We start from the raw sequence: 12,218 nt of genomic DNA on the forward strand, positions 1-12,218 counted from the left end.
AAGAGCAGTTTCAAATTAAAGTCTGTGAGGTCAGACAGTCGTGAAGTTGCAGATCCAGAAATAGTTGTCATATAGATACAGGGTAAAGCAGAAATGGGTGTGTCATTCAAAAACTTAATCACTAAAGAAACTATGGATGAGATTAATTTTTAAAGCAGATTTAACAGAAAAATCAATTAACTCTTCTCTTCTTCTCAATAGACCTGCCTTTTAATGAGGCAACAACATGAAGCTGCAGCTTTAAATGCCGTCCAGAGATTAGAATGGCAGCTCAAACTCCAGGAACTTGATCCTGCCACCTATAAATCTATCAGCATTTATGAAATCCAGGAGTTTTATGTTCCCCTTGTTGATGTTAATGATGACTTTGAATTGACTCCTATATAGCAGCCATTCCTTCCGGTGATGTCGTCTTAAACTCATGTGGCTCAAGAGTATTAAACTGTGGAACACTGCCTTTTGAGAAAAATACTGATATTATGCCTTTACAGTTGTTAGTAAAGTTTGACTGAAGTTGGTTATGTAGTAAACACTGTCATTTTATGAAAAATGAAAAGAATTATTTTGAATCCTAGATCCAAACAGTTTCTAACTGAAATCTATATTGGTGAGAGGTAACTATGGCATTAGAGCATGTTGGCAAACTGTGGTAGATATTTTGAAAGCTGAGAATCTGCTAACAGCACTGGAAGTCGTTAGCCCTCTTAAGTAACAAGATAACCACTAGTATTCAAATCTTTCAAGTTTCATTAAAATATATTGGTAAACTAAAAGGTTCAATTCCTACCAAATAGTTTCTAATGTGGAAGAAAAACTTGGCACAAAATTTCTTCAGTTTATTTTATCTGTAAATTAATTGTACAGTTTTCTTTTCAAAGTTTTAATATTGTCTTCCTTTTTAATAACTTATTTTATACATATTGTGCAGATGTAAATCTTGTAATTAATGGTCAAAATGTATACAAAGGGATTGGTAGTCAAAACATGTACAAAGAAATAATTGTAAAGCTGTTGTGTCTAATGTTTTATTGGACCAAAGTTGTAGTTTGTATGGAGTGTACTAGTAATGTGTTCAGGTAGCAAAACTTTCAAATAAGGCATGCATGTGTTTGAGTTAGCTTGTTTTCATCACCATAACTGTAAAGGTTGTGACTTAGTTGTATTGCATGTTTCCTATAATTTAACTCTCTCCATAGGCGATGCCTAAAGTAGTGTAGGGTGTTTCATGCCAGTCTCCTGGGATAGTTCCTATGACTCACTATGTTGGACACATTATTTAGAATTAGTCATGCAAAGAAACAGCTCTTTTTTTCATCTCACAGTGGAACCTATTCCCCTCTCCCAAAATGCCTTTGAATGAAAATTCTGAAATTGTAAATGTCTATTTTAATACTCGAGTATGAAAGAATCTGTGAATATATGTAAATATGTTTAATAAATTTTATTGGTCATGTTAAATCATTGTAAAACTTTTTTACATTGCTTAAATATAATGTTTTAAGCTTAATAACCTTTGCACTTTTAAAATACAAACTGAGTACTGAAATCAAAAAAGAGATATTCGGTAGTCAAAATAAGTACAAGAAACAGGCATATTCTGATCAATCTTCAATATTTATGAAAAATTGATTAATACGTATTTTTTCCTTGTATCGATGCAAAACATAATTTTCAGAATTTTATAATTAAAATTTGGTATGCTGTTTTTAATAAAATAATTAGCAATATACTTAGAAAAAATCCAGTTTCTCCTATAACATGAAGTAGATTAAATATTCAGGAATATTTCAGGTCTGAAATCTAAACTTATTAAACATTTTTGAAAGGAAAATTAGGTTATATGTAAAATTGAACATAAGTATATGAGATAAAATTTATAGAACTTTCCACAGTACTTTCTTGAATTATAAAATAATGCTGGATATTTTTTATTCTGATAGAGAAAAGTAAAAAGAATATATGAGGAATAAAGTGACTTAAACTCAGCAAGCAAGTTGGACATCCCAGCTAATGGGAGAGAATGTAAAAATTGGAAGTTTTGGAGTGCAAAGGTATATATTAAGCTTAGGGATTTTTGAATTTTTACGTCAGTTTATATTTTAATTCATACTGTACTTGGCATGCGCAATAAAGCAGCACGTGTAAAAGATACACAGTGCAAGGACTTTATTATAATGGTTGGATGTAGTGTTCTTTAGAAATTTAGATGAGAGACTTGGGCCTTTTTTATTGGATAAATGGGGCCAAGAAAGGCAGGGTAGATTTTGAAGCACTGGTTTTGTTGAAGTTAAGTTTATTAAGGCTGGGAACATTAAAAGCTAATTTATAAAAGCAATACTTTTTAATATGGAAAAACTCAATGCAAATTTTGTTTATACTTTCGCCTAAAGATAAAAAACCAGATTATTGAACATTGGAGTCATAGAAAAATATGAGAGGGGTAAATTATACAGCATTTTGTTCTGAGGGTCCAACCGGAAAAGGAGGGGAAATCACTGTTTGGCCACACAGAACAAGCTGCAGAAGAGAAAAAGCAAGCAAGCAGGAATCTGGCATATTTTAGTTGTCCCAGCTTTTTAAGTACTAACCCTAGTTCTCCCTCTTCAATGGTACCTCAAGTTGCTGGAGCCTCTCTGCCATGATTCTGCTTCTGGAGATTTCCTTTAGTAAAGTGACTCAAAGCCAATCGGATAGCCTAAAAGAAAAGTGAATGCCTTCTCGGTGGAATTTATATATAAGTAGTTAAGAGCTTTTGATATTAAAGATATTCTAAAGCTCTGAAATGCTAGGAAAAACCTTGGAATGGGGTATATACCTAAAAAGATTTAGGGTTCTGAAAGAGAAATAAAGGATGGTTAGTTTAATCAGTGATTTTTTTTAACTATTCAAATATCATGAACAAGATATACTAAATTGTACCTAAGGATTTGTATTTCTTTAAATCTTGTTCTAAATCATATCTGTTTAATAAATGACTAGTTGATATTTGTGCATGTTATTTAATAAAGAGTTATATTTTTATAGAAAAAAAATAAGAGTGAAATGTGTGCTAAGTGTTTTTTTACTTTCCACTCCCATGTGACTCTAAGCCAAACACCAGTGTTTACTTAGGCAGTAGCAAAATTACAGAAATACTCATTTTGGGGAAACAACCTCTGAAGAATAGCTCAACTCTATTCAGTAATGAGGTCTCAAAAATGAATATTAAATGTTAGACATGCTGCAAACTTCATAACCACAAAAATCTCAAAGACCCCATGAGGCTCATTTTAACTGACTTAATAATTATACACTTATTCTGGAAATTGAGTGCAGTGCTAAGTATGTATTTTTCTTAGTTATCCAGAAAGCTGGCAATATTTTTTATTCTATTTCTGGTATCCTGATACATAAACCCACAAAATTTTATATAGAAGAAATTGACTAAACTCATGAGATAGTCTTCTTGTATTTTAAAGAGAGCATTTTCATAATTTTTCTAAAAATCCCTTTCAAACATTTAAGGCGAAAAGATTGATACAAGAGATACTGATCTTTGGAAAAGTTTGTGTGAAGTTTAATGGATTAAATATCTTGTAATTCATTTTCTTGGTGGCTTTCTTGACACTGTAATCTCCATTGTACCTAAAATGGAGTTACAAAGCCTCCACAGTAGCAGTTACCCGAAATATTTCCAGTCAGTAAAACCAGAGTTCATTAGAACAAAGGCAAATAAAGTTTAAATAATTCCCTTAATATGGTGAAAAAAGCATGTAGAATTACAAGTATTAGCATTAAAACAGTGAAAAATACATCTAGAATGACTTTTCCCAGTGATGAAATGTTAAATACTACACAGTATCTGCAAGTAATGTGAATTTTTTATACATATGCATATCTCCATAAAAGTAGCATATAAAATTGGGCACCTGGGTGGCTCAGTTGGTTAAGCGACTGCCTTTGGCTCAGGTCATGATCCTGGAGTCCTGGGATCGAGTCCCGCATCGGGCTGCCTGCTCAGCAGGGAGTCTGCTTCCCCCTCCGACCCTCCCCCCTCTCATGTGCTCTCTCTCTCTCTCATTCTTGCTCTCTCAAATAAAAATCTTTTAAAAAAAAAGCATATAAAATTGTTTACCTAAAGATAAATGCCTTCGCTTGCATGGGGATCATTAGTTACACAGAATTTAAGATTATTTATGAAACACGTTTATTTAACTCCGTGACTTTTTAAATGTTTTAAAAAAAAAGCTATATGCCATATCAAAATACGAGTAGTCCAGGTAAAAAGCTTTTAGGTAGCCACCGTTTTCCCCACTTCTGAAGAAAATTTTGCTGTTAATAGAATGAAGCAAGCTTTTGCGGCATACGTTTAAAGATTAAAGAACAAGACCTGTGTGCCCATCACTCAGCTTAAGAGCTCATTATCAGTACCTTCTCCGTTTTTCTAAACTGGTTTAAATCCAGTTTAAGCAAACAAAAAGGCCAGTCCTAACAAATGTATACACTGTTACCATTGCCTGAATCGTGATTGTTTCCATCACCAAAGTTAGGCGTCCCCGCCACCAGGTGCCCCTTTGCAGTCAGTACTCCCCATTCCAGAAGCGACCACTGTGATTCCCATCTCTGTGTGTTACTTGTACCTGTTCTTGAACTTCATATAAATGGAATCAAGCAGTATATACTATTTTCTTGTGTCTACCTTCTTTCTCTCAACATAAGGTTTTGAAATTCATCCATGTTGCATATATCAGTAATATGTTCCATTTTATGAATGAGCAGTAGTATATTGTACAAAGTTGTTTATTCGTTCTCTTGTTGGTAGACATTTGGATTGTTTCCAATTTGGGAGCTGTTGTGAATAAAACCACTGTGAATCTGCAAGTACTTTTTTGTGGATATATTCTTTCATTCTTGCGTACATACCTTGGAGTACTAGGTCAGAGAGTATCGTTGTGTGTTTAGCTTTATTAGAAACTGACAGTTCTCCAAAGTGGTTGTACTATTTTATACCCCTATCTCATGAGAGACCCAGTTGCTCTGAATCTTCATCAATATTTGGTGTTGTCAGTCTTCAGTTTTAGCAATTTTGGTGGATGTGTAATGGTATCTTGTGCCTTTAATTTACATTTTCCTGATGACTAATGAGATTGAACATTACTTTTCATACACATATTGACCATTTGTACATATTTTGTGAAATGTCCTCAAGTGTTTTGCTCATTTTTATTGGGTTGTCTTTATTCCTGATTGGTAGGAATTCTTTATATAGTCTGCATATAAGTCCTTTGGTCAGATACATTTGTTTGTCCTGATTGTTTTTACCTAGTCTGTGGCCTGCTTTTCCATTTTTTCTTAATGACTAGTTTCTGGAGTCCTAAAAGGACTTTGAGAGCTTTTGTTTCTGTGTTATATTAGTTGATATTTACCGAAGTAGAAATTAAAACAAAAACAATTTTAAATGTATTAATAAGCGTATTTCATGTATATTTTTATGAAAAATAGGTTTCCAAAATTAAAAGTTAGTAGGAAAAGTGTATTATTTTAAATTTTACAAATCTCCTTAATATCTGGCCAAATAGAAGAAAGCTAGAAATTTCGTATCTGCTTTTGCACTCAATGTGTTGTATCTATTATTTGTTTGGTTTTGGTTTGGTTTGGTTTGTATGAAAAAAATATGGCCTCACACAAATAATAGGAAAAGGGGGAGAATATTTAAAAATTTTAAATATTTAATAGACTTTCAAACAAATGTGGGCATTATTCGATTCCACATCAAAATGCAACAGTTTTCTTGTTTTTTAAGATTTTATTCATTTATGAGAGAGTACAAGCAGGGGGAGGGGCAGAAGGACAAACAGACTCCCTGCTGAGCAGGGAGCCCAGTGTGAGGCTCAATCCCAGGACCCTGAGATCATGAGCTGAGCTGAAGTCAGACGCTTACTAGACTGAGCCACCCAACAAATAGTTTCTAAAAAGTTAGTCACCTTGTGGAATCTGAAACTACATAATCAACTTTTGCTAACTCTGTTACATTAAATCTATTTATCTTGCACTTTGAGTGGATCTTTTAGCAATGAATGATTTTTAACATCGTGTATTGATCATTTAGAAAACATTGATTCACTGTGTTATGTGTGTCTTCCAAATGTTGACAGACCTCATTATATAATACCAAAATTCACACTTGTTAATATCACCACTGATTTCATCAGAAATGTCTTTTAAGTATCAGGAAGCTGTGAAGCTGTAAGTGACAATTACAAGTTTTCCAAAATTCTAATTTTCACTTGGAAGGTCAAACGTTATTGGCAACAAACACTGTCAGTTGTTTAAAGTGACAGGCTTTTGGGGTGGCTGCGTGGGTCATTTGGTTAAGCATTTGCCATCGGCTCAGGTCAGGGTCCTGGGATCGAGCCCCACATCCTGCTCCTTGCTCAGTGGAGAGCCTGCTTCTCCCTCTCCCTCTGTCTGCCACTCCCCCTGTTGTGCTCTCTCTCTCTCTCTCAAATAAAGAAAATCTTTAAAAAAATAAAATAAAGTGACAGGCTTTTGACAAAAGTACCATGTGATATAGATAAATAGATGATTAGTTAGATATCTCACATAATGTTTTACTTAATAGCAAAATAATTTACCATTTCATTAAACATTCATCATATGGACATTCCATAATTTATTTAACCAGTTTCCTCTTAGACACTTAGGTATTTTGCAAATTTTTATTATCCAAAAAAAGATGTTCAATGAACATCTTAGTACTGAGATAAATTCTTGTGCTAAAACATAGTACCATCTCAGCAGTCATTCTTTTGCCTGCTTTCCCTTACAGAGAACTGAATATCTGGTTCCTTTATTTTTTTATTTTTTTTTAAGATTTTATTTATTTATTTGACAGAGAGACACAGCGAGAGAGGGAACACAGGCGGGGAGTGGGAGAGGGAGAGACAGGCCCCTCGTGGAGCAGGGAGCCTGATGCGGGGCTCGATCCCAGGACCCCGGGATCATGACCTGAGCCGAAGGCAGACGCTTAACGACTGAGACACCCAGGCGCCCCCATCTGGTTCTTTTAGACCAAAGAGCAAATACCTTCTCAGATAGACTCCTCACCTAGCCTCATATTTTCAGTCCAGCCCTATTAGAACAAGTTGGAACTAAAAAATTCCCAGGCAGATGGAATGGATGACAGAGTAACTTTTAGAACTCTAGGCTGAACTAATAACTTTAGAATAGGCTTATGAGTCTAATTTCATTCAGAATTCCACAGCCATTACATTTTTCTGCATGGGAAACTAAGTATTTTGGATTATGCACAGGACTGTTCTAGCCAACAAGACAGATCCACAGTAGCAAATCTCCCAAATTCTCCACCATGAGAATTCTTCAATGTTGTGAAGATCAGACAGGGTTCACATATAGAACTCTGAACTCTGATAGGAAGACTGCCTAGTAGTCTAATGTCCTAATATTACAAAATATATGCTGCTAAGGATATGATTCTTCTAATTCTTAGGGTTATTTTAGAATTTTCTCAGGGACTTTTTATACTCTCTAAGCAATCTTTTACTATACAGTTGTATTTCCACTGGGATATGGTAAAGTCAACTCTCCTAATCTTGAAGCTCCTAATCATGAGTTAAAATAATTACCAAAGCAAGCTATCCCCTCTGTATATTCATTCTGAACAATACTACATGATGGCACCAATATTTTCCCCTACTGATTTTGGGGAAACAGGCTACAATTTTTCGTGGCAGTATGTTAATGCTTTTTAATTCGAAAGTACATTTGTATTAATAGTCCAAAGCCTTTTCCCTATTAGTCACCTCTATACCAGAGTAAATACATTATAACATAATTCTCTTTGAACAGAGGCACAGAAATTTATTCTTTTTACATGCTAAATATAATTCTTCCACATTTTCACTTCCATTGATAATGAAGTAGCAGAACAATCCTATGACCTCACAAGAGGGTTGGGCATAGTTTGTGTTCCCGTCAGCCAAGGAGGAAAGATCTAATGGCCAGGGATTCAAATAGAGTACTCAGCAGGACATTGCCTTTGTGAGGCCAAATAAGCCCTGAATCCCCTCTGGTTAATCCTAAAAATTAGCTTCAAAAAGATCAAACCAGGAGTGCCTGGTGGATCCATCAGTTAAACATCTGGCCTCAGTTCAGCTCATGATCCCAGGGTCCTGGGATCAAGCCCCACATCGGGCTCCCTGCTCCATGGGGAGCCTGCTTCTCCCTCCCCCTCTGCCTGCTGCTTCCCCTGCTTGTGTGCTCTCTCAGTCAAATAAATAAAATCTTAAAAAAAAAAAAAAAAGATCAAATCAGGGGCATCTGGCTGGTCCAGTCGGTAGTAGAGCATATGACTCTTGATCTCGGGGTTGTAAGTTTGAGCCTCACATTGTGTGTAGAGATTACTTAAAAATAAAATCTTAAAAAATATATTTTAAAAAACTTAAACTTATTCGAGGTAACTCAGTTGCACAACTGAACTTAATCCATCACTAAAGGAATACAACAAAATCCAGTAACCAACAATGGAAAACTTGCAGTATCTAACATCTAGGAAAAATGATCAGGCATATGGGGTGCCTAGGTGGGTTTCGCTCAGGTCATGATTCTAGGGTCCTGGGATCAGTCCCACTTCGGGCTCTCTGCTCAGTGAGAAGCCTGCTTCTCCCTCTCCTCCCTGCTTGTGCTCTCTCTCTTTTGCTATCTCTGTCCCTATCTCTCTCTCTCTCATATAAATAAATAAAAACTTTAAAAACGTGATCAGGCATGTAAAGAAGCAGGAAATTATGACCCTTAACCATAAAAAAATAGAAATTGGATGAGAAATAAAAACAATGATGGAACTAGTAAATAAGTATGTTAATAGAATTTTAAAGTCTGTGTATGTACAGAAAAGTAGAGGAAAATATAACCATAATTTGGAAAAAACGGGAGATAAAGTTTTTTTTATATTATATTAATCACCATACATTACATCATTAGTTTTTGATGTAGTGGTCCATGATTCATTGTTTGTGTATAACACCCAGTGCTCCATTCAGTACACACCCTCTTTAATACCCATCACTAGGCTAACCCATCCCCCCACCCTCTCCCCTCTAGAACCCTCAGTTTGTTTCTCAGAGTCCATAGTCTCTCATGGTTCGTCTCCCCATCCAATTTCCCCACCTTCATTCTTCCCTTCCTGCTATGTTTTTTTTTTTTTTTTTACATATAATGTATTATTTGTTTCAGAGGTACAGGTCTGTAATTCATCAGTCTTACACAATTCACAGGGTTCAACATAGCACACACCCTCCCCAATGTCTATCACCCAGCCACCGCATCCCTCTCACCCCCCACCACTCCAGCAACACTCAGTTTCATTCCTGAGATTAAGAATTCCTCATATCAGTGAGACCATATGATACATGTCTTTCTCTGACTGACTTATTTCGCTCAGCATAATACCCTCCAGTTCCATCCATGTCGTTGCAAATGGCAAGATTTCATTCCTTTCGATGGCTGTGTAATATTCCATTGTAGATATATACCACCTCTTCTTTATCCATTCATCTGTCGATGGACATCATGGCTCTTTCCATAGTTTAGCTATTGCGAACATTGCTGCTATTAACATCGGGGTGCACGTACCCCTTCAGATCCCTACATTTGTATCTTTGGGGTAAATACCCAGTAGTGCAATTGCTTGGTCGTAGGGTAGCACTATTTTCAACTTTTTGAGGAACCTCCATACTGTTTTCCAGAGTGGCTGCACCAGCCTGCATTCCCACGAACAGTGTAGGAGGGTTCCCCTTTCTCTGCATCCTCGCCAACATCTGTCTTTTCCTGACATGTTAATTTTAGCCATTCTCACTGGTGTGAGGTGGTATCTCATGGAGGTTTTGATTTGGATTTCCCTGATGCTGAGCGATGTTGACCACTTTCTCATGTGTTGGTCATTTGGATGTCTTCTTTGGAAAAATGTCTGTTCATGTCTTCTGCCCATTTCATGATTGGATCATTAGTTCTTTGGGTGTTGAGTTTAACAAGTTCTTTATAGATTTTGGATACTAGCCCTTTATCTGACATGTCATTTGCAAATATCTTCTCCCATTCTGTCGGTTGTCTTTCGGTTTTGTTCACTGTTTCCTTTGCTGTGCAAAAGCTTTTTATCTTGATGAAATCTGAATAGTTCATTTTTGCCCTTGCTTCCCTTGCCTTTGGCGATGTTTCTAAGAAGTTGCTGCGGCTGAGGTCGAAGAGGTTGCTGCCTGTGTTCTCCTCAAGGATTTTGATGGACTCCTGTCTCACAGTTAGGTCTTTCAACCATTTGGAGTCTATTTTTGTGTGTGGTGTAAGGAAATGGTCCAGTTTCATTCTTCTGCATGTGGCTGTCCAATTTTCCAAACACCATTTGTTGAAGAGACTGTCTTTTTTCCATTGGACATTCTTTCCTGCTTTGTCAAATATTAGTTGACCATAGAGTTGAGGGTCCATTTCTGGGCTCTCAATTCTGTTCCATTGATCTATGTGTCTGTTTTTGTGCCAGTACCATACTGTCTTGATGATGACAGCTTTGTAATAGAGCTTGAAGTCCGGAATTGTGATGCCGCCAGCTTTGCTTTTCTTTTTCAACATTCCTCTGGCTATTTGGGGTCTTTTCTGGTTCCATGCAAATTTTAGGATTATTTGCTCCATTTCTTTGAAAGAAGTGGATGGTATTTTGATAGGGATTGCACTGAATGTGTAGATTGCTCTGGGTAGCATTGACATCTTCACAATGTTTGTTCTTCCAGTCTATGAGCATGGAACATTTTTCCATTTCTTTGTGTCTTCCTCAATTTCTTTCATGAGTATTTTATAGTTTTCTGAGTACAGATTCTTTGCCTCTTTGGTTAGATTTATTCCTAGGTATCTTATGGTTTTGGGTACAATTGTAAATGGGATCGACTCCTTAATTTATCTTTCTTCTGTCTTGTTGTTGGTGTATAGGAATGCCACTGATTTCTGTGCATTGATTTTATATCCTGCCACTTTACTGAGTTCCTGTATGAGTTCTAGCAGTTTTGGGATGAAGTCTTTTGGGTTTTCCACATAAAGTATCATATCATCTGCAAACAGTGAGAGTTTGACTTCTTCTTTGCCAATTCGGATGCCTTTGATTTCTTTTTGTTGTCTGATTGCTGTGGCTAGGACTTCTAGTACTATGTTGAATAGCAGTGGTGATAGTGGACATCCCTCCCGTGTTCCTGACCTTAAGCGGAAAGCTCTCAGGTTTTCGCCATTGAGAATGATATTCACTGTGGGTTTTTCATAGATGGCTTTTATGATATTGAGGTATGTACCCTCTATCCCTACACTCTGAAGAGCTTTAATCAAGAAAGGATGCTGTACTTTGTCAAATGCTTTTTCTGCATCTGTTGACAGGATCATATGGTTCTTGTTATTTCTTTTATTAATGTATTGTATCACATTGATTGATATGTGGATGTTGAAGCAACCTTGCAGCCCAGGGATAAATCCCACTTGGTCGTGGGATTTAATGTACTGTTGGATTCTATTGGCTAGTATTTTGGTGAGAATTTTTGCATCTGTGTTCATCAAGGATATTGGTCTGTAATTCTCCTTTTTGATGGGGTCTTTGTCTGGTTTGGGGATCAAGGTAATGGTGGCCTCATAAAACGAGTTTCGAAGTTTTCCTTCCATTTCTAATTTTTTGGAACAGTTTCAGAAGGATAGGTATTAATTCTTCTTTAAATGTTTGGTAGAATTCCCCTGGGAAGCCATCTGGCCCTGGGCTTTTGTTTTTCGGAGATTTTTGATGACGCCTTCAATTTCCTTAGTGGTTATAGGTCTATTCAGGTTTTCTGTTTCTTCCTGGTTCAGTTTTGGTAGTTGATACATCTCTAGGAATGCATCCATTTCTTCCAGGTTATCTGATCTGCTGGCATATAGTTGCTCATAATATGTTCTTATAGTTGTTTGTATTTCTTTGGTGTTGGTTGTGATCTCTCCTCTTTCATTCATGATTTTGTTAATTTGGGTCCTTTTTCTTTTCTTTTTGATAAGTCTGGCCAGGGGTTTATCAATCTTGTTAATTCTTTCAAAGAACCAGCTCCTAGTTTCGTTGATCTGTTCTACTGTTCTTTCGGTTTCTATTTCATTGATTTCTGCTCTGATCTTTATTATTTCTCTTCTCCTGCTGGGTTTAGGCTTTATTTGCTGTTCTTTCTCCAGCT

The 12,218-nt window shown here is 36.3% G+C and overlaps 1 protein-coding gene across 5 annotated transcripts in view; it reads left to right on the forward strand.

Annotated features, from left to right (window-relative positions):
• Positions 1 to 4,863, forward strand: part of ANKRD12 (ankyrin repeat domain 12) — a 122,497-nt gene extending 117,634 nt beyond the window's left edge. For all 5 annotated transcript variants that reach the window (XM_025886868.2, XM_025886869.2, XM_073898528.1 and 2 more), the window contains one exon: positions 202 to 4,863. In XM_025886868.2, coding sequence (XP_025742653.1) covers positions 202 to 387 — 186 coding nt within the window. In that variant the 3' untranslated portion in view covers positions 388 to 4,863. The remainder of the gene's footprint in view (positions 1 to 201) is intronic.
• The last annotated feature ends 7,355 nt before the right edge of the window (positions 4,864 to 12,218 follow it).

The sequence above is a fragment of the Callorhinus ursinus genome, unplaced genomic scaffold, assembly GCF_003265705.2.
Source record: "Callorhinus ursinus isolate GAN/ISIS: 27379988/994484 unplaced genomic scaffold, GSC_fseal_2.0 scaffold11, whole genome shotgun sequence".
Classification (NCBI taxonomy): domain Eukaryota; kingdom Metazoa; phylum Chordata; class Mammalia; order Carnivora; family Otariidae; genus Callorhinus; species Callorhinus ursinus.